We start from the raw sequence: 23,892 nt of genomic DNA, 5'->3' as shown, positions 1-23,892 counted from the left end.
ATCCACAAAGCCTGAAGAATACCTTCATGTAAAAACCTGTCACAGAGAAGAAAAACACAAGAAGAGGCAAGGATTTTCTCTGAAAATATGAAAACTATATTCTTAGAAATGAAAAGGATAGAGATAATTACAAAAGATTAATCGTTACAGAAGGAGATTGAAACTTGAAAAAGGGTAACCTAAAAGGGAAAAACTAATTAATTATTAAATGTGAATACACAAGTCCATAAAGTGAAATCCTCAGGAGGGAGAAACGGTATTTTAATAAATTAAATTAAATTAACCTTTTTCTCTAACACTTTTGTGGGTCCCTAGTTTCATATTTTGATGCTACAAATAGGTGACATGATTTTCAAAGATAAGCCACATGTTTCTAATCTATATGATCGTAGGAGGATGGTAAATATGTCAAAGGTGTTTAGAGATATGTGTGTGCTTGACACGTGTATTGTAAGGGGGAAAGAAAGAAGAAAGCATGATGTTTCTCTTTCACCATACTAAAGAGTGTATGTGTTCAAAGCTTGTAAAGTAGCATTATTCCATATGCATGTCATAGAGGAGTAATCTAACAAATTTCCATATGCATGTCATAGAGGATTAATATAACAAATTTCCATGATGGAGATGGAGTTGGAAAAATAAGTTGTAAATTGAGAAAAACTCTAAAAGCTAACTTAAATTATATGCATTATTTTTTATTATTAATAACTTTTTAAATAATTAAGAAAATAACAATTATATTTTAATTAAAAGAACAAGATTAAAAACATTCTTAAGTGATATTCAGAAATGATCTTCTATGATAGGTGAATTGGATAAGCTATAAATAATTTATTATTAGTTTGACTTTTTATTTAGATAGTAGTCATGTATTAAAAATAATGATATTCAAACTATTGGGCTTTATTTTAGCTTTTTAATTTCATTCCTCTAGAATTGTGAGCTCACATTAATACAAGACTCTTAATATTTAATTAGCAAATTATCTTTTTTAACCATTAGAAAAATAAATAAATTAAAGCTAATCTAAATGTTCAGACAATGAACAAGTCTCCCAATAAATGACTAAATGAGAATGGAAAAACTACTCTATTCAAAATAAAATAGAAAATGTATAATTAATTAGATGACTTTATGCTTGATCTACTAACAAGGATCTTAGCTAAAAGAAAAGTGTAGGTATAAAGGATTGAAATTCATAAATTCACAAACTCAAAGGAATGACAGAAGAAGAAGTAGAAAACATTCACAAATAGGCAAAAGGCAAGTTCATTAGTATATGACAAGAAAGGGAAATTTAGTTAAGACAAGCCAATTTAATACTTTGTCTTTAAAAGATGTAATTCATGTATAGATATGATCAAAATGTAAGAAAAGAAACAATCTCTCAAGCCATGTAAACAATATAGAAGATATTAATATGTTACATTTGATCATTATGTAAGAGTGGGTATGCCCTCTCAAAGACCTCTGATTTTTTCTTCCAACGCGAGCACTTTGAATGGGGAAAAATAATATAAATTTTTTAAAATTAATAAAATATTGGCTTAAGTATTTTACCGATAAAAAAAAGATATTTAGAGAAATTAATAGATTTAAATTATTTTAAGTTTTATTTAAATTATAACTATAATTATGACTATGATTTATAATTATTATTTTAAATTTTAGAATTATGATTATTTATTTATTTTCATTTAATTTATTTTGAATTATATTAAGATTAAAATTATAATTAATTAAGATATATTATAAATTATCTGAACTAACAACAAAATTAAGATTTATTATCTACATGGTTGTAATAATAAATACTTTACAATTAATGGTTGATCATTGTACTAATTGACATAGTCTAGATAAGCGGTCTAAGAAAGATGCCCTAAACTACTAAGACAAAATGGAAGAGGAGGAGAAGCTAAATGGAAATGAGGAGAAGAAGGAACAAAGAAGAAGATGAAAAATACCTAGAAGAAAAGGAAGAGGAAGAGAAGGAGGAGGAGGAGGAGGTGATTAATAAAAGATGAGGAGAAGAAGAAAAAAGATATGAATGAGGAGGTAGAGATTAAGATAGAGAAGATTAAGAAGAAAAGGATGAAGAGAAGAAAGGGAAAATACATCAAAAGATAAGTCAAAATAGAAGAAAAGGAAAAGGAAAAAATGAAGAACTCAAAAAACAAGATATACCTTCTATCGACATAAACATTGCACCTCTTTTAGGTGCAAGTCCTATTATAAAGATATTTTATAGGTAAAAAACATTAGTATGTTATAGTTATATGTAATGAATGTATATAACTTAGTGACTATGATTATTGTATATGAGATTTATAATATCTAATACAATATTATAATTATTAACATTAATTTACTTATTTAGTATAATTTATTATTAATTATTATTATTCACTGAATATCAGACTAACAAATTAGTACATTGAAAATAGTATCATCTTCCTATCAACCCAAGAGATAAGAGAATAACATTCTCCAGCCCCCAAAGAGAGATCCAAAAAAGAACCTATTACATGAGATACATTGATATTGGAAAGTATCGGCAACTACAATCATATATATATGTATATGTATATGTATATGCATATGCATATGCATATGCATATGTATAGTTATAGTTATAGTTATAGTTATAGTTATAGTTATAGCAATAGCTATAGCTATAGTAGTAAAGTGAAATTCAATCCTCCTCATTGCTGAAATCTGTAGTGGCATATCTAACCAGAGAAGGAATGAGAGGTGGGCTAGGTGATGATAAAATCTGATTCTTTGGCTTCCAATTACCTTCATCTTCTAGCTTCTTCACTACTTGTGCCAAGGGGATGTTTACTTCTTCAACTTTTTTCAATGAAGTGTAGCCATGAGCTAGGTCTTTTAGTTCCACAATCCCTTTCCCTTCCCTTAGAATTTTCAGGAAAACAACTTCTTTTAATTTGAAGATTTTTGTTACCTATAAAAAAAAGTCAAGAATTGTGAGTCTCTTTTTAAGACTTAGTAAGAAATCTAGTTTTTCCTTGAAATACATCATTGTTCCTCAGTTTCGAAATCATCCAAAGAATATGAAAAGATAAAATAGACCAAAGTAAATTTAAAAATTCATTGTTGCAGATCTTCCTAGAAAGGATGTTATGAATGCTGAAGTTTCCATCATAAGAAAAGCCAAAAAGATCCCAGATACCTTTAGCAAAAGGGAAAAAGAAAAAAACATGAAGGGCAGATTCATAGTGCTAGCAGACAAGATAGATGTTAGGATCCCCTCCTGGTTTCTTGAAAGGCAATTTGTGCAACCACAGTTTCCAAATAAAACAAGAGATTTTAGGTTCACTCAAGTTAGACTAGAGCTTCAACAAGTATCTTTTCCAAGTCAAGGGATCAAGAGTAAGGTTCCAGCAGGAGCTAAGATATTCAACAATGGAATGGTTGGTAGTTGGGGAAGAATAAATCTTCTTGGACTTAACAAGGAGGATGGGGGTGGATTCAATCCATCTCAACTGATAAGAACAAGAAGATAGGGAACATGAGAATAATGAGGTCAAAGATCTCTCAATTGCCATCTTAACAGCGCAATAGGTCCTCCAATGGGAATCAGGGAGGTTGAACCTATTCTGAAGATCATTCCAAGGAATAAGCTTGTCATCCAAAGGGATATCTTGAAACTTACAAATGTCAGCTTGTGCCCATTTCTTAGCAGAACATCCCTACACAAGAGCCAAAGGTTTACCATCTTTTTTTTAAATTCCACCATATGGAACCTCTCCCACACCATCTTTTGCCTAGTTTCATTCTTTGAACAAGACCCAATAGGGGTATGATAGTATTCCAACCCTTCCATACAAATTTAAATATGTTAGAACCTTTGACTGAAAATTTAGCCTTAAAAGCCAGGATATCTTGTATATCTAGTCCTTTCCAGTACTTTTCCCAACTAGGAGAGCCACTACAATTATTATAACTGACAAGGATCTTCCATGGTTCATCACCCTCAATGGCTTTCACAATCCATTTGTTTTCTAAGGCAATACCCTAAAGTCTAAGATCTTTAAGACCAAATCCACCATTATCCTTACTCATAGTGCACCAGTCCCATCTAACTGCATGCCCATATTTACCTCCTCTCCCATCTAGCCACATTAAGTTCCTAATAATCCTTTGAAGATACTAAAATTGTCCCACATTGAATAACCACACAGATGAAAGATACACAATATATGATGACAAATTCTTTTTGGCAAATTCGAATCCTACCAGCCATGGTTAAATATGTGGTGTTCTACTTATTAATTTTCTTAGTAACCTTATCATTTATCCAGTTTGACATATGATTAATATTAGGATTAATCGCAAAAGGAATACCAATATATCTATGTGATTTGTTCCTCCCCAACCAATTTTAAATTTCCCACACCAGGTTGGAGAAGTCTCATCCTAACCTAACAAGATAGATTAATTAATAGATATATTGATGCTTGACACTTTGCAAAATATATCCAACTTAATCATGAGATGAGCCATATTTTCTTCCTCAAGAACAAAAGGAGTTGCAATATCATTAGTGAATCGTATGTTTGCTATTTCCTCTTGATTGGGTAAAATAAGACCTCTAACTTTGGGGAAAAGAGTTCTCTAAGTAAAAAATGCAAGGAGTCTAAAACAATAACAAAGAGGGAAGGAGCCAATGGGCATCCTTGCCTGATTGATTTGGATAGACTAAATGTTCCAGATCTATCCCCATTAACTTCTACAATTGTTGAAGCATCTTTCATTAAGGTAGAAACCATATGACAGAATTGATATGGGAATTCTAGGGCATCAGGCATCACCAAGATGAAACCCCATTCAATTCTGTCATATGCTTTTTCATAGTCAATGAGGAGCATACCAATTTTATGTCTAGAAGATTTATCTCATTCCATGGTTTCCCAACAAGTTATAAGGTTTTCCAATATATAGTGTCCTTTAGCAAATCTAGTCTGTGTAGGATTGATAATCTTAGGAAGAATATTCTTCACCCTTTCTGCAAGAACTTTGGCCAAGATCTTATATGAAACATTGAGTAATGTAATTGGCCTCCAATTTTTTATAAGAGTTTTATCCCCAGTTTTTGGAATAAGTTTAATAAGACCAGCATTGATCTCTGGTCCTAAAGTTCCTCTGCCAAGTGCAAATTCATACAACTATTTGAGTTTAGTGTTGATCCATTTCATGTTTATTTTAAAGGAGTTTACTGGTAAGCCATTTGGCCCTAAGGCTTTCTCTATGTTCATACTCTGTATAGCTCCTCTAATTTCCTCTAGAATAATAGGATCCTCTAATGGAAATGAATCTTCTATAGAGAATTTTTTTTGGAATAATAGACTGGATATTCTCTCTAGCTCCTTCCATACAGTTATTAACATCTTCTAACCTAAAAAGAGTCTTATAATATTTGGATAAGGCATCAAGGATAGATTCCAAATTTGTAATAATATTCCCCTCCTCTCACAAAAAAATATATTTTATCCTTTGATTCTTTAGATTTAAAGATCTTAAAGAACAACTTAGAACCTTTATCTCCAAACTTTAACCAACTAAGCCTTGACCTAATTTTGGCTCCTTGAGCTTTCTTAGATTAAAGCTTCCTAAGGTTGTGTGTGCCTTTGGCCACTAACTCCACCATTAAATCATTGAAGGGATAGGATTCATCAAATACTTTAGCCTCGTGGAGGAAGGAAATCAACTTGAACTCTTGGGCCTTAGCATCTTTAGTTTTTTTCCTGTCCATTGTTTTAAATAGATTCTACCATGAACTAAGGCTTTGGGTCCATTTACTTGTAGGGTCCTTATGCTACCAAATAGAGGAGTTGTACCAATTTATGATTGAGATTGCAACCTGAACATCCTCATCATCAAGAAGAGAAGTATTCAAAGCAAAAGAGGTATGCTTCTTATGTCGATGGATAGGTTGGCTAATCCTAAAGGTTTCCACCATGATGGAATGATGGTCAAAATGTGAAAAGGGGACAACTTGAACTAGATTATCACCTTGAGGTTTAAAACAACTGAAGTTGTCTTTGTTATAATACACTATCAAGTCTATAGTAGATTCTCTTATCTCCTTTTTGTAAATTTGACCAAGTAAACCATATTACTTTAGAATGAGTCTTAAGTCTAGCCAAGGGATCGATCAAATTAAGTTTATTAATCATTATATTCCACATATATTCTTCATTAGTTTTCCAATTAAATTTACATCCACCGCTCTTGTCTAGAGCATGTTCTATCATATTAAAATCTTGATCCATGATCCAAGGAAGGTTAGGAAGAGAAGGGATCCATTGCCAAAGGTTGATCATATCAACAAATTCATTGGGAACATAAATAGAACACACACCAAATTCAAAGTCCTTTACTTTGAAAGAAACCCATGCTATCTGATTGCAAGGAGAATACCCCCATTGACAGATAAATTTCTTCATTTTAGGTCCTACCAAAATAGAGGTGCCTCCTTTACTTTTTTGGTGCTTAGTGGAAAAAACTGAAGCATCCTTCTAAATGCATCCGAAGGAAATTTCCAATGAAAACCCAATAGCCTTAACTTCTCGTAATAATAGGATATCAACATCTTTCACCCATCTTATAAATATTTTAACAATATACTTCCTGTCATAGGATTCCAATCCTCTAACATTCCAGGATGCCAACTTAAACATATCCATAGCAATTATTCATATATCAGTTTCATTGGGGTTGGAATCCTCTATAGTAGTATGGGAGTTTCTCTTGAGTTAATTTAAAGGATTTGGGATTTCCTTTAGATTGTCAAGGTCTCCCTCTTTTCCTCCTCACTACTTCCCCTTTACCAAGAATGAAGGGCTCAAACTTAACTAGCTTCTTATGTTTGCTTCCCTTATATTTAGCTTTAAAAGCAAAAGAGTTTGGTTCTAGTGAGATCTCCTTCTCAACATCAGTCCTATCATTTCCATCTAGGGGAACACTAGTCTGCATCTTCTCTTCAACCTGGCAATCCTCCCTAGAGGGACCAATAGGAACATATTTTTGTGAATTAAGATGAGGGACTGGAGGAGTCGAGATAATGACAAGTTCAAAATCATTCAACCTCTCCTCAAGTTGAAGACAATCTTCTATCAAGGGAATAATCACCTCTGATTCGCATCCTCTGGTTGTCAATATCAACCTCTAATGAAGCTCGGATAGGAGAAAGAGAAGGTACAGGTAGAGAATTCCTCTAGATGGAAGAAGAGGAAGGGTGAAAACCACACCAAGGGGAGCATATTTATGAAGACTGGGCCTCTCATTTATGGTTCTAAGAACCAAATGTTGAGCATTAAGGCAAGAAGAAGGAGGATGGGGCAAAGCAGAGCCCAAATTAAAATTTTTATTGGAGATATTTAAATCTAGATCAATATCATCCTTTGGGGGTAGACCTTTACCAGATGCAACACTATAAGAGTTCTTAGCAAACTGCATTTTCAAAATATCAAGAGAGGTATGAATGCCATCCACATTTTCTATCCAAGCTCGGTTTGCTGGGTCTATTTGAGGCAGGTTTATTTAAGGCATGTCAGAAGCAGAGCTCACATTCTCATGACAAATGGAGGATTTGAGTCTTGGAAGAGAAGAGCCAACATGGGGGTTTTGTCTTCTAGGAGGGTTTTGGCTATCAGAAATGAGGGTGGTAGCCATAAGCTTTTTATTATTCTTTTTTAGAATAGGACAACATTTCCTTCTATGCCTTTCTTTTCTACAGAAATAACATGAATTCAAACCACCCATGTATGAGATACGACATTCAAAAGGCGAATTACCCAAATCTAGCCAGATGACATCAGGCGCATCTATGTCTAGATAGATAGAGAGCAGAACACGCACATCCAAATTAGGGATTAAAGTATTAGAGTGATCGAATTTCAAAACCCTACCTATTGGTTCCAAAACTTGAGAAATGAAATTCCATACAAAAAGTGAGATTACTAACCATAACCCACCTTGCACAAGATAATGCAAGAATTTCTTCATTGACAACCTCCATAGACCAAGGAAAAGCTCTAAATTCACATCGACCAAAATTGTCTATCAACAATGGTTCTTTATGATTCAGGGTTAAAGAAAAATCTATATGAAAAGAACTTTTTGAATCATACAACAGAAGTAGTGGAACCATAGCTTTTTCCCCCATATATTATGCAACCAATCATTCAGAAAATTCCTCGAGGGTAAAGCGGATGGGTCAATTGTAGCAAAAAAACAATAGCGCAATTTTTAAGCCTACTTTTCTCCTTATTTAACTCTAACTGCATTTGTTCGTTAGGTTTAACAATGAATTTTGGGGAAACTAGTGCCTTACCTCCATCTCTGATTCTCCAAGCAGCGTCTGAAATGGAATCAATAGAGTTTGAAACTATGGCGTCTGAAGTTGGGAAACTTTTAATGAATTTTGCTCCTAGTTCGACAATGTGGGATCCTTACAAAGCTTGCTTGAATGACCTATGAGCCTGGTCTTGTCCAGAGGGGTGTTGGCCATAGTAATTTTCCTTAACTTTCTCCTTTTCCAACTCGCGAGCACTCGAGGACGGTTTCTCAAGAATTTTCTCAGGCGGGGAGGAAACAACGGAAGAAAATGGGGGGGGGGGGGATGGGCAAAATCTTTGGAGGACACAGCATTAATGCCATTCCTGGGGTACGAAGAAGCCATTAATTGGCAGTACAGTGCAGTGAAGAGGGCTCTACAGAGTCAAGTTGTAGAGCCCTCTCACCCGCACAAGTGATCCTCTCATTTGTCATTTTTTATTAATTATTAACAATATACTATAATCAATTATATACTAATGAAATATTCTCATTAATTACTTCATTGCTTTAAAATAATCAAAATTTCTAATATGTATAATATATATTATATCCATATATAGAATGAATTTATGTAATTTGGTAAATGTGATTATTGTATATATTCTTTATAATATAAAATACATAATATTAAATAGTAAAAGTTATTAATATATGATACAAATTACTCAATAATTATTAATAATATACTATATTTATTAATAAAAAATTATTAGTATAATATAATTATTGGATTTATTATATATAATATGCTTATTATAAATTTTCAATGGAGTTGTTGTCAACAATTTTTGGACCTAGGATTTCTTGTGATCATATGTAGGGGCTTAATAGTGTGCTTTTGTTAGTATGGAGACTTCAAAGGGTTTCAATGACATTGCTTTGCTGGAGAAACCTTTGAGTTTGGTAAAGGATAAGCCCTCCTATGTGGAATATAGGAGTCATGGAGAAAGGAATAAAAAAATGATAAAAAATGATTTGGTCTCTCATTAAAGTGACGAAGGATTTGTTAAGGTTCAAAGGCTATTGATGGACCACAAAGCCCATCATAGTTGAGAAAAATATCCATTAGATTCATACTATGTATTTTTTGGCAAACCAAAAGCTAATAAAATATCAACAAGATAAAGGACATTCCTATTCCTCAATGCAAGATGTAAAATAGGGACAAGAGGTTTTTAAGAAGAAGAAAGGAATTTTGGGAGTGTAAATAAATTTAAGGCCAAAACCATCACTTCAGATCTTGGAGAAGAGGTAGAGAAGGAAATTTTATACAATGTAACTTTTGTACTTTAATTTCTTGGTTTACTTGCACATTTAGTGGACTTTGGTCTGAATGATCTATAAACAACTAGATTATGAAGAGACAGGAACATATTTTGAGTGGGTGTGTTAAGATTTATCCTATTACTAAAAGTGTCATCATAGTTGTTTTTGTAAAGTTACATGATAGAAAAAAGATCTTGTGTGACTATTAATAGTACTAGGAGGATAAAAATTATTGATGTTGACACCTTGGCATCTATTCTTTTGTCTAGCTAGTAAAGTTTTCAACAAGGTTCTTCTTTGGGTGGGACTTCCTAACCTCCCTTTATATTTCTAGTTTGATTCTTTTTTATTGAGATTGTAGGAAACTCATCAAGGGATCATCAAATATTTTCCACACAACCTTTTCTCAAATTATAGAGTAGATTGATATTTATGTAGGTCTCCTTGAAGAAATAACTTTTAAAACCTCCAAGGGTTACCATACTTAGCCTTTTGGACTCTAAGGGGGTTCTCCTTAGATGTACAAGATGCTTTCAAATAGGATGTTTGACTTCCCAATGTGCTAAAAAAAGAGTACAAAGGTTTCCCTCTTAGTGGAAAGAAGTTTCTTCCCTGCATTACAAAATTGAGAAAAATGTAGAAAGGAAATATATGTAATATCATTGGATATAAGATAGAATAGTCATATGGAATGCCAAATTAGGATGTACAATCAATATTAGATAGTGCTAATGTTGTTAATTCTAGTATAGATAAGGAGGTGAGACATACTAAATTTGCTACAGTACCAAAGCAAAGGGATAAAAAAGTCTTTCACGGTCTCAAGATATGAGAATTGACTCGATGGTAGCAGGGGATCAAAAAAATTACCCAACTAAAATGGTGAAACCCCTCCAAGCTAATAGTTTAGATTGGCAAGATGGTGTCACTCAATTGGAATATGGATGACAAATTGTGAAAGGGTAACACAAAAAAAAAGGTATACTTTGGTATGCTCCTTCACTCCAAGACTAAGGGGTAGAAAGTATTAAAATTTGATGATGGATATATAGGTCTTCAAGAAAGACTTCCTAATATCCCTTTAGATTTCTTGTTTAACTTATATTTTGAGGTTCTAGGAAACTCTTTGCATAGTTCTTTGTTGGTAGATGAAGGATCATCAAATCTCTTGCACTCAATATTTTCTTGAATTCAAATAGATATGGATATTTCTATTAGTCTCCCTAAAATAATAACCTTTAAGACCTCCAAAGTTCATTATACTTATCCTTTGGACTATGACAAGGTTGCTTGTCTATCCAAAGTTCCAAACAAAGAGTGCAAAAGTTTCTTGAGCTTGGTGGAAAGAGATTTCTTCCTTACATTATGCAATTGAGAATAAATGGAGAGCTAAAAGAGTTATTGTGAGTCTTTTAGCAGAGATAAATTGAAACAGTCATCTAAAATGCCAAACTAGTATATACAATCAACACTGGACAATGCTAATTTTGTTGCTTTTGGTATGGATGAGGAGAGATGTAATAATGTTGCTACAAAGGAGGGGAAAGTTCTTCTTGATTTCAAGACATGGGGTTTGACTTAGTTCTAGTAGGGATCAGGATTTGTACTTTCAAAATTGCTTCATTGAAATGGTGAAAACCTCCCAAGCGAATCTTTTGGATTAGCACGATGTTGTTTCCTAGTGGAAAGATGGATAAAAAATTGTGAAAGGGAAACAAAATAACTCTTAGACTAAGGGAGGAGAAAGTAGTAAAAAATTATTGTGTATGTATCGATTTAGGACAAGATTTTGGGGCTTAGATTTATTAATGGATCTTGTTATATTATGTTCTTTTTGGGATGGTGGTTCACTGACTATAGTCACGCTTGGACTAGGCTAGGAGTAGCCCTAGGTTAATATTAATAAAATCTAAACATAACTATTAACAAAAATAAAATAAAATTATTATAGCCATTATGGTATATAATCATAATATATAATATTAGAAATTATTATTAATTTTAATATACATTATAATTATTATTGATAAAGGTATAATATAATATGATAATTGTAAATGTTTAGTGCCTTTTACCTTTTACTATAGTTCCATTTTGGTTCAACCTAGTTACCCAGGGGGTTTGTGTCCTACACAACCATTTTTTTAGTGGAACTTCTACAAGGGTTGGCTCATGTGTATAAGGTTTTATGATTGGGTGTGTTGAGGATTTGGGCATCTTCTCGAATGGGAATTTGTAGTGATAAATTGGTTGCTACTATCATGCATCCTTCCAAATGAGGGCATCCACAACTTGGATGATGCCCTTTGTTTGTAGCTCCAATTGCTTAATGACAGCTGGTATAGGCTATGAGATGTTTCACTACCTCTCTAAGGAGAATCTTTAGTTTGATATGAGCTATATGACCATACCATGGCCTTGCGTATGGTTTGCTTTGTTGTATTTATATCTTACATAAGTCATTATCTCCCTATTAGCAACTATTCATATTTCCATAGTGGCAACAACTACTATGGGTAAAGAGATTTTTGGTGGTTGTTTTTTTAAGAAGTTTTCAATAGAAACAACACAAGATCTATACGCCAATGAATATCACAATAGAGAGAGTAATATGGATAAGAACAAATTGTATTCTCATCAATGATATATATAATCTTTTATTAAAAAACATGATGCAAGATATTGGCAAAGTTCCTTGATGTGTAAAATTATAAAAGTTGGAGGAAAAATGAACATAAAAGTAATATAACAAAAGTTAAGACTTTGTTTAGAATTAGTATTACATGAAATTAATAATTCCATATTCTATTGTCTATTTATTATTTTTTTATTTTAAACTAAGATAATAATTTTAAATTAAAATTAAATATTCAAAACAAAATTATTATATATTTTAGGCAAGAATCTATAACACAAAATTAAATATTTTATATTTGTTAATCTTTTAATTTTCATTTTATTACATAAATAAATAAAATAATTATTAAAATACATTAGTATGTTGTAGTCAATTTAATTGTAAAATTGAATTACTGATTACAATAGTATCTTTTGGAGAAACTAATTGAAGCGAAATATAAGCACATTTCAATGGTTTAATTAATTAAAATAGGTAAATTTGGTTGGCTCTGTGCGTTGAAGCAACTTATTGGTGGTTTTAATTGATGGCATTTATAACTCCTTGCCTATACTTGGGTAGAAGGAAGATGTTTGTGTGAATGGCTTGAGAAAATATGGGTGTCAGTTTCAGTTGTATCATTAACTTGAAATTGAAAATGGGAACCATTCAAAGGCTTCAGAGAGAATGATAGAGGCACAGTTTTAGTAGTATCATTAATTTGAAATTGAAAATGGGAACCGATATTCAAAGGCTTCAGAGAGAATGATAGAGGCACATTCATGGCTACAATTAGCAATACCATTTTTTTTTGGGATCAATACCATTGATTGCTTTAGTCATTCTACCTAAGCATAATGATGAGCTGCCATACTACAATTTTGTAACCATTTTTTTCCTTGCATTGGATCTAATAAGGATTGTGTAATGATTTTAATTCTAAATAGTTTCTATGATGCTAAAATCTGTTTTTGTAATTGCTAAAGGTAAATAAATTAGAACATTCAAGAATAGTTGATATGTTTTGAGTCTTGATGTACAAACTTTGAATGGGCAGAGCTGATAGATGAAGCATATGATATATAAGGAATGCCTGAACTACTCAATTTTGCAATGCAAAACCCTGCTAAGAGAAGCATGGAATATTTTTAAATAAGTAAACCCTTAAAAAGAGTTTTACATAGCCCTTCTGCAAGCACTATAAAAGAGTGTAACTAACTAGTTCAGAGCTAGCTAAGATGGAATATGCAAAATTTATGACAAGGATACAAGTAAATTCTAATTTATAATATAAACCTAAATAGGGAAAGGCCTGATGGAGAATTTCCAAAAAGGGTTTATTCATGTTCATAGTATTTGCAAACCACAATAGAGAAGTTGACAAGGAATTCCAAAAAAGTGAAGAATCGTCTAGCAAACTCACAAGATCTCTATACTCAGCATAACCGAAAGTGGTTGTAAGTGGAATGTTTATTTTATGCATCTCCATATATAAAAACTCATCATCGAAATCAATGCGCAAAACATATTATACATCACACATAGATACACTACATGGGAAAAGACACCTAACCACCACCTAGTTAATTCCACTACCTCTAGCCATCAACACATTTGCATTATCTCTATATTTGGAAATTGTATTCTAAAGGAGGGAAAGTGGTTACAGGCACGAAATGATTCATTATTCTATATGAAGCCTCCTCATTGATTCTACACACAAAATACATTGTACACGACAAATAGGTACCTTGCATAGGAGAAAAAGCCTAATCTCCAATTGGTGAATTCTACCACAAGCAACCTAATTTCTCTAGAAAATAAATAGTCACCTTGTTGGAATAATTAATATCTCCAACTCATGTCAACTAGCTAAAATCAAACTGGTGTTCTATTCAATGGTTATTGTCAACTAGGCAAATTTGTTGGGCACATTCTGTATTCTCTAACCAACTGTTGATAACAACATCAATGCTGTCAACAAAGTTGGATACACTACTTCCTCCTAGGCTTCCCTCTACCCATGTGGATGGAAGATATTTAAGTCAACTATATGTTTCAATCAACAATCTAGAAATCTCTGCCTAAAATAGAGGCATTGAGAGAGAAATTGCAACACATTGTGTGCAGTCAGATTAATAAATTTTCTTATCTGTTGTCATCATTTTCTTTGATTTCTATTTTCCAATACGCCATTCAATCAGATTATTGATTTGAAAATATTATTACATTTTAATAGCAAGTATGTGTTCCAAATGATATGGACGTACTAACCATTGCTAAGATGATAAATAATATCAATTCAATAGTACGAAAAGAGGCATTGGCCGTATCAAATAATGAAAGCATGGTGTTAAAGACTTAGTAGGAGCTTTGAAGAGTATCTAAGCTTTTAAGTTATTGTGAATCACATTGACACGAGAATATTAGAGGAAAGATATCCACTTCTATTGTGTAGAATTGTGAACTATGAACTATACAATTGTTAGCCTACCAAAAGTTTTTCATGAACAAAAATAGATCATGATTACCCTGCAATTACTAATTAAATTTAAAGATTTATTATACCAACATATACTACTAAAATACATGAACATAAGAACTACAAAATTTGAGGAAGAAAACACTACTAATATGACCCATAAAATGTCAGAAATAAACTCACACACTCGGAAAAGATGCAACTAGAAATGCTCTTTAATTAATCTAATCCCTCGGCCTCCCTTTTAATTATTGTCATCTTTCTATAGTTGTTTGTATAATTGAAGCAGATATGTTATGGTTTCATTTATTGCACAACATAGCCCAATACCTGCCAAAGCCCACATGCCACACCTAAACCACCTTACATCCCTCACCACAATGTTGCAATTCGTAATGAACCTAATCGCTCACCAATGCCGTATACCAGCTGATCTGGACATGCATCTTTCACTTCTGCCATCATCGCCTTTCAAGCATCACACAAATTATCCTCTCAAACGTCATTGCATCCACGAAGCAAGAATCATAGCAATCAATTCAGACAACATTATCATCAATCGTAGGACGGAAAAAAAAATACCTCATTTGAATTACATTCACATTCTTACCTTCTTTCTACAGAGCAGTAGAACTGATACAAGAACCTCGAAGAAGATTTCGCCGAATTGCTAGATTGGATTCCGTAAAGACCCAACCCTAAGAGATTTTTAATCCAGGATCGTTAAATTGTGCGCATGCCAGGAAGCTTACTGCATAGGAAAAGCGCCCTCGACTTTGATAATAAAATGGCTCTATGCTTTCCTGGTACACTAATATGGGAATTTTGCCACTTAATGTTACCATTGCTACGTGTTGCCTTCATGGTATAATAATACTGTAATCTCTGCACAAGGCTCCCACCGGTTTCCACGTAATGTTACTATTGCCACTGATTGCCACGACTCTTTTAAGTTTTGGCAAATTTCCGAACAACAAATTTGAAAGATCGTAGGGTATGTGCAGGAAACACGTATGCTGCTCCTTGCTATGATCTGCTAAATCTATTTTTCATGCAGAACTTTATGGGTAGGAAAAAAGAATAGACAGCCAGGAAGAAGGCTCTGAACCAATGACGAGGCCGAAATTTGAATGGAAAAAACTAACTGTAAATTGTAATAGAGAAAAAAAAAAATAGTGCAGACTTTTGTGGGATTGTTTTCCAGTTGCGATTCCCCAGACATGAATTAATAGGAGAAGTTACTTGAAAACATTAGTCCCCGCCTTAGGCAGCAGGGACTAATAATAATCGATTAATTGGTGGATCATTGTCTTAATGGTGCGTCTTGTCTCTGGTTTTTAATTTAAAAGGCCAGAATATATTCATAACGATAAATATTAAATTTCACCTCAAATTCTAACATTAAATCAAGCACTCACAATAATCACAAAAGGAACAGTTAAACGGTTAAATTCTGGAAGAGTGACTTGATTAATATCCATGTGCACGATACAGAAAGGACGACAACGAAGGTGTTTCGCTTATACTTCTTTCGAGAGGATATCTGACGGACATTCAAAATGTTTGAAACCAAAATAATTACATGTATCCAAACACATTATATTTAGCTGCACAATTTTCAAATCAATAGATAGTGTGTTTCTTACATCGTCCATAAGTTGGGAAGGCTGTTCAAATTGGAGATCTTTCTGATATTTACATCCACCTGTAATAGCCGGTATTCAATTTCCAAGTCCTTGAAAATTTTGATCATTTCATAAATCAATTGAGTTCTCCGTTCAAATCTCAAAGCTCTTTCTTGGCAATTTATTGTGTGTCTCACCCAAAATGCCATCCTCATCTTATTCATGTCATAGATCTCTTTCACCACAACCATCGTCTCTGGGTACCAGTGAGTTTCCCTTCTCTTTACATAACTGCAACACAATAAAAGGATGCATGTGCCCAAAGTCAGTTGACAAAATTGCGTTTTTATTGCTCCAAACTGATACGAATTTCTAATTGTTAATTAATATGAAAAAATAAGATCCTCGGTAAGAAGCGAGGTGCTGAATATATAAAACTACTAAGACAAATCAAAGAAAGAGGGTATAACGTGTTAGCTTCAGTAGAATGTGAGAATAGAGTCTCACTGTGTGTAATATGGATGTGGCAGGGAGATGAAATAATTAATCATCTATAGACTATAGAGAATACATATGGAAGAAACAGTTTTGACCAAAGTATTTAATTACCACATATCTATAAACAAGTAGAAAAGGAAATGCAATATTTCACTACTACCTTTTGGATATTCCACATTCAGCGTCCTTCCATTTGAAAATTGTAAGGATAGTGCCAGATATTGTATTTTTGAAGGGGTTAATTATAACTTGCCCTTCTGACAATTGGCTAGAATTGTATTGTTTGGTTTTGTGTCAACCAGAGTTATGTTGATGTTTTATTTAATTGGATTTGAGTCCAATAAAACATATTGACCCATTGATAAATGAAATCATTGTAGAGAGCTTCTTTAGTATATCCAGATTTTGGGTTTTCACCAAAAAAACTGTTCTGTTATATTTAATTAGTACTTATCTATACTGTTTTTCCAGCACAAGGGTCAGGCCTTGGTAGTGCTTCCTTGTTGGATTTTTAAAGCTTTCTTTTTCAACACGTTGGTTGAGTTTTGTGGCAATAAGAATTATTCTTCCAACAATGATTGATCTTCCTCTACATTTATCTTCGTTTGCTTCCTTTCATATGTAGCTACAGTTGTTCGGAAGAGAAAATCATATACTCGATTATAAATTTTAGGCTATTCTCCTTCTTCATAATATATGTCAGATTATGTTTAGACTCTACATGATTAAAGATAACACCATTATTCAAAGAGGAAAAACATCAGCATTATTACCTGTCCATTCTTTTGGCCATCTCAGAGATTTTCTCGGCTGGTGTTGTAATATGAATGGCGAACTCCACCTCATCTCCAATGTCATCACTTCTGAAAAAGTTGCCAATAGGTTTTTTGGCAAGCAAGACATTGGGATACCATACCTTTTCGTTACTATTTTTCTTAAACACCGTTGATAAGATGTTCATCTCAGTCACAATTAGCTGGAAATATGAGACTGTCAGATAACAACGTATAAGATTCATAATAAAATTGAAGACATGAGGAGGAAAAGTCTTTTTAATTGATTTTGATTTTGTTACCTCCTCTCCATCTATGGTGCACCGATCACCAATATCAAAAGGGTGGGTCACGAACAGAAAGACTATTGATTCGAAAACCGTCTTGCAGGTTTCTTGAAACAAAAATGTGAAGAGCATTATTTGAGAAACTACAAATACTATAATGTGTGATGTAATGATTCCGAGTAGTAGAAGCCACATTAGTACAATGCTTGTTCCCACCAACACATCCACCATCATATTTAAATTGTTCACAGCCGAATCCGTGTCATTCATGGTGCGGGAAAGCATTTTTCTCTCTCTGAAAACACTTTTCATCTGCAAATTGTCAAATTCACCTTAAGACTCTCATCAAGCATCTATCTTCTATGCCTATTAAATAGAATAACTTTATGTGCAATTAGTTGTATAGTTCTGTCTATTATGCATTTTTTAGCTAAGATATTGCATATAACATTTTTCTAATCTGAATTTGTTTTAAAAGGTCTTGAAAGCCATGTTAAAGAGACCCGAGATTTCAGCAATAACCTTAACCCATTATCATTCTACAGCTCTTCAAGTTACCACTACAATTTTGATGAAAAAAGACTATAATGGTGATTACTTACAAGATATCTTTGTAATTTTTTTCTCTTTTGTGTATTAAAATTAATTTAATAGCTTTTGTCACTTTGTTTTATGTTAAATGTGATTACTTACCGCCCAGGCCTTGAGAGCTTTCTTAGTGACTCTATTTGTATCTTTGGCTTCTTCGAAATGGGCCATTGCTCTTCTTGCAAGATCTTCAGGAAGGAATCTCATCAAATCCTCTAGATATATGTAGCTTAAAAGATCATATAAACACAAAACAAACATGATTAAAACACAATTGGATTTTAAGTAAAGATCTATGTAACTAAGTGAACTGATCATTCCATTGTTCCATTTCTTTCCCTATCGAATCAGGGACTCACAAAAGCTACTTCAAATATCAAACATCTCTTCAGGCCCTCTAAAGACCCTGAAAGCATACCCATCTAAACCTTTTGTACTTATATACTCACGATTCAATATATTGACTACAAATTCTTACCTTTCACCAGGCCTGGCTACGTTGCGGAAAATGTTTGAGGCAGCTTTTTTAGCCTTCCAATCAAAGTACTTTTCTTCATCAGGAGCTTCTTGGTAGGATTCATCAAAGAGAGAAAGCTCTCCATGGTCTCTAAAAATTCTCATCAATTTCTTCATATTCCACGCAGAGATATTCTTCTGGTTGAGCTTCTGCAGATCCTCGACTCTAATTCCTTCATATGTATTTGTTTCCTTTTCCTCCTTCTCAGGCTCCTCCTCCTTTGTAATCGATTTCATCCTTCCAAATCTACTACGTCTTTTCTGAACAGGGGCTTCATTAAAAGAATCTGAGATCGAGGGCTTGGCTGCTTCTTGCTGCTGAGCAAGGTTTTGAGCCCTTTTATAATGCTTCTCTATTTCCATCAGTGGAGGGCCAGTTAGGGCTGAAAGAAGATACTGGTTAACGATGCAACTCTGTATCCGATCAAAATAAGCCGTTACATGAAAGTTACATGCCATAACCTTGACTACCAAGATTTTCACCACCCATAAAATGTTGCTCACCAGCAAGCAGAGCAAGACCCTAACAAAATGAAATGAAGTTTCATAAATAAACCACTAGAATGCAAATTCTCCACATGATTTCAATTATGACAGTAAGACATTCATTTTTCAAAATGCCATCACATCTCTAATCCAACAACTTGAAACCCTGTAGAATCTATGAGACATTCAAAACCCCATTCAACAACTACTTCCATAATATCTTGAAAAGAATAATAGTGAGTGAGTTATCATAATTTATGAGAAATTTTTAATTATTGTTTTTTTATGGAAGGCCACCATTAGGATTTAAGAATCTGGTATGGGCTTCTCATGTCTGAAACTTCTTCTTCGGCTTAGAGTCAAGGATTGAGGGGCATTCATCATCCGGGGCACGATCCCGGCCTCATCCCTTATGATTTCAGAGCCTTGCACTGAACAAGACTTGATTTCAGATGAGCTCTTTGTGAACCATTCAACTTCCCCAATAGACCAAGGGTCCATTGAGCAATTATTGTTTTTGGAATTGATTGTGTATGATTTTTTTCATCAACATTTCTCTTATACTTTCTCTCTTTCATCCTAATGATGGATCATAGATTACAGAGTCACAATTGATTTCAAAATCAGTAATTGAATTTTTTTTAAACAATTCTAAAGATCCTTATTGGATATTGAAATCCTGCAAGGTTTATAGCATGAATAAAAAGATTACTGGAAAACTTACACAACACGTTTTTCTTGAAAACAAAGAAAAACACTGGTATGAAACCACTCACTTGTTAACAACAGTTAAGGACCGGCTCTCTGGCATCTTCAACTGAACTTTTTGGACAAACAGTACATGCCACGGAATGAGAACCAGACCCAACCAAAGACAATTCTCCACAGCCATCCTCAAAGCAAACACAAAGTAAAGCACCCTCTTCCTCAGTAAAAAGCTCCTCTCCACAAAGAACACAATAACATGCACAATCCAACCGGACACAAGCCTTCCGCAGAAGAGAGCCATCACCAACAGGCACCATTTCCACACATGAAGATCCAACCAGGTCGTCTCCTTGAGGCCTTTTACCGTGAAGCTCAAAGCGAATACAATGGCAATAACAACAAGGCTAACCCACTGGAAACAACGCAAGAAACCCATCTTATCTCGCTTGAACTGCTCTGGGATGTCATTATCCTTGAACGGATCTTCTTCTTCCTCTTCTTCTATTTTCTTACAAAGGTTAATAATGCTAGCTTTAGTGCTGCTTCTAACGGCCGCCAAATTCGACCTCCTAGGAGTTTGAGGCAGAGGCTGGTTGAAGATTTCTTCACTCTCCTCCTTCCGAGAAGAAGAGCGAGAAGAATGGCTGTTGGTCGGATGCAAGAGGGGCTCACTGGTTGGGGACATTGCTCTGGGTATTGAAACCCTAAACGGTCCCGCCATATTCGAATATGATTGTGATGGAGAATTCACATTTGGTGTTGGATTTTGGAACAAATTCATCATCTCAATTTCGGTTTCCATGTTTGAGGGACCGGCGAACATGGCAGGCTGGATTTTCTCATTTGGGGGGTTTGAACCTCCATTGTAGGCCTCCACAGTATTGCTCTGCCTCTCTGAAGTTCTTGATGGCGGGTTTTCTATATCCATCTTCTAGTTGTCCGTGACAGGTCTCATTTGTGGGTGTTGTTGAACTAGGCATTACCACTACTGCCATTAACGTGGGGAGATTTTATCAGGCTTCACTATATTCCCATCTCTTTTACTCTTACGCCTTGTGTTTCAGGAAGGCTTATTTGTTTTGTGCTGTAACTGTATAACCGTCTTTATTATCTGCGTTGTTCAGATTTTGTAACTGATCAGTAGGTGAGTACGTTAGCTTTGAATATAAATAAATTTTAGATATGTAACAAGCTTTGTGTTGGTTTAAACCATCTCGAGAGTTTGGAGGAGTCTGTCATAATTGAGTATGTGTGAGAAATGTTGAATCATGAGTGCAAACAGTAATCAGCAAAAATGTTCAATGGTCAAAAATGTTCAATGGTCGATTCTAATTGATAAAGCAATTTTTCCATGACCGTTATCTATAAAAAATTGTTTTACAAGTTTTACAATTGTTTGTAAAGTAATAAATCAATATTTTTTAAAGGTTGTCTACGCTTGCTTGATTTTATGTGAAGGTAGCAGTTTTCCACAATCTATTATTAGAATTGTTTGATCAATACTATAACATCTTAGAGTTAAATTAGGTGAAATAAGTAGATGAAATGCAATGGTCAATTGAATATGAAGATGGAAAGATAGTTATTTGATAATGTCTTTATTAGTTTATTAAAGATGTTAAAGAAATATATAATAATATTATTAAATAAAAATTATGCAAGATAAATATTATAATAAAAATTATAGGTAAAAATCTATAACACAATGGTAAATTGTGAGTCTTTTATATGGGAGTACGAATGTAAGTCTCAATGTAAGTCTCAAAGTCGTAAACAATTTATGAAGATAATTTTTTTAAATAATTACCATAAATTCAATAGTTATCCATTAGTTATCATATCCAAACTATGATGCAATTTCATACTTTGTCTATTTTCAAATCTTATAGAAAACATTTCCTAATGTTTAATTGACTCATTTGATACATTCTATAACTAAAATATTTTTATCTATAGTTCGAGCATGCAAATTATGCTTGCAACAAATTATTAAGTTTCCTAGGTTTTCCAAATATGTTGTAACTTGTAATAGCACTTCTAGAATTTATTTGTCTTTCAAGTTTCCTTCTCAAAGCTTATGTATATAGTTTTAAGAGGCATGTCTTTATAGAGATGTTGCCCGGCTATAAAATTTGTTTCAATTTTATGAGCCATGGTTAATATTTAAAACTTGCCTGGTTTTAAACCTTAAATTGGCCATTCTATCTTTCAATTTTGTGAGTCTTTAAGCCTCCATGTCTCCTGCTCGCTAGTAGCTCCACACATCACTTGAAATTGTTGAAATCCGACTTTTGAGCCTCAAGTTATTAAAGGTTAATGATCGCCACCCAAAACATGTTTTTCCTAACCTCCCAATAGGTTAATGATAACATTCAAAAATACGTTTTTCTTAACCTCTCCAATAGGTTAATGATAACGTTCAAAAATACGTTTTTCTTAACCTCTCCAAAGGTTAATGATAGCGATCAAAAACATGTTTTTCTTAACCTCTCAAGAGGTTAATGATAGCCACCAAAAATATGTATTTCTTAACCTCTCTGAGACGGTTACTAACCTATTTGAAAATCTCTCTAACTTGTTTTAAATTCTTCTATGAGACATCAAACAATCGGAGGACCTCAACTAGTGGGAAACATCAAAATCAATCCTCAGCGCCAATCTGCAACAGCAAAACAACTCATAGCAGATCTTCTTGGAGTATAATATGGACAAGATGCAGTGACACGTAGGTTGAAGTATGAGAAGTTTTTGTTTTCAGAAAGCAAAGTCATACTCATATATTATTGCAGAACTCATAGATAAGCTATCCATGCTAGGAAGTTGGATTTTGTGGCTGGCACGCATCTATATAACCTGTGGATAGACAGCGATACATATATATCAACTCGCCAAATGTGTGCAGCAATACATATACATGAAGTTGGTCTTTCAAAGTGCTGCGACCTGTTTGGAGAAATGTCTGCTCATATCCACATGAACAAGATAAATGATCTTCTAAAAGACTTCTTGCATATTGTGTTGGGTAAACCTAAACATTTTCCAATTCTCCTTTGATCGTTGCACACTCATTGATGTTGTACATTCATTGGATAACAAGATTATAAAATAATGCGTTCATGGTAGATCTTTAGAACGTCGTGGCCTGCACAGATGAGTGCGTTATTCTCTTCATGCTAGCAGGGTAAAGCATTTATATGTCACTCCGTCTACTCTATCACTGATCCAACTACACCAAGCGAATAAACCTGATGGTCGTTACCTAAACTCACGATAGACATTTTTGTGCTTGTGTCGTGCATCAGCATTTGGGCATTCTTTCTAAGGATTACTTATGGTTCATATCCAAACATTTTATGAGCGGTGACAGCCATGGGAAGTAGAAACCTATGCTATCAGAGCTGAGAACCTGTACACTTTCATGAATTTTGGGGTTTCTTCTGCTTTTCTGTGATAAGAAAAATAGAGAGTTTTCATAGACATTAAAATGAAATTGATGATAAATGTGGGAATTTTGGTAAAGCTTCGAAGGCTCAAAATAAATGATAACATTGGTGCCATAGCCCGATTGGTGGAAGGTGGTTGTCCAGTTCAATTATATTTTAAAACGAGAGAAAAGCATGACAGGACTGCGGCTTTGAGATGGTGAGAGCCTTGAATCTAAGGGAATTTTAATAATTTATTG

General features: G+C 33.7%; 1 protein-coding gene and 1 long non-coding RNA gene across 2 annotated transcripts; both read right to left on the bottom strand.

The window, feature by feature from the left end:
- Positions 1-2,512: 2,512 nt before the first annotated feature.
- On the bottom strand, positions 2,513-8,786 carry LOC149564959 (uncharacterized). Its single transcript, XR_016361469.1, has 2 exons — positions 8,360-8,786; positions 2,513-2,965 (listed from the first exon to the last, which is right to left on the bottom strand). It is a non-coding gene; the product is annotated as an uncharacterized LOC149564959 (long non-coding RNA).
- A 7,381-nt stretch (positions 8,787-16,167) lies between these two features.
- On the bottom strand, positions 16,168-21,473 carry LOC149564958 (mechanosensitive ion channel protein 6-like). The gene is made up of 6 exons (XM_089818487.1): positions 20,279-21,473; positions 18,979-19,539; positions 18,606-18,729; positions 17,928-18,224; positions 17,626-17,828; positions 16,168-16,645 (listed from the first exon to the last, which is right to left on the bottom strand). Exons 1-6 carry the CDS (start codon positions 21,136-21,138, stop codon positions 16,372-16,374), a joined length of 2,319 nt encoding a protein of 772 aa, XP_089674613.1. The 5' UTR covers positions 21,139-21,473; the 3' UTR covers positions 16,168-16,371.
- Between the last annotated feature and the right edge of the window lie 2,419 nt (positions 21,474-23,892).

This window comes from Cupressus sempervirens, chromosome 3 (assembly GCF_028749045.1).
Source record: "Cupressus sempervirens isolate cs-2001-9-10 chromosome 3, ASM2874904v1, whole genome shotgun sequence".
NCBI classification, from domain to species: domain Eukaryota; kingdom Viridiplantae; phylum Streptophyta; class Pinopsida; order Cupressales; family Cupressaceae; genus Cupressus; species Cupressus sempervirens.
The sequence above is the reverse complement of the archived record's forward strand: the minus strand, read 5'-3'. Positions and strand labels throughout refer to the sequence as shown.

What these genes read in the sequence shown, in the direction of transcription:
- LOC149564958 (XM_089818487.1), bottom strand. Translation starts at nt 21,138, where the DNA reads ATGGATATAGAAAACCCGCCATCAAGAACTTCAGAGAGGCAGAGCAAT. An exon ending in TCCTTAACTGTTGTTAACAA is followed by an intron (nt 19,540 to 20,278) that starts GTGAGTGGTTTC and finishes TCATTTTGTTAG; the next exon opens with GGTCTTGCTCTGCTTGCTGG. An exon ending in ATGGCCAAAAGAATGGACAG is followed by an intron (nt 16,646 to 17,625) that starts GTAATAATGCTG and finishes ATTGTGTTGCAG; the next exon opens with TTATGTAAAGAGAAGGGAAA.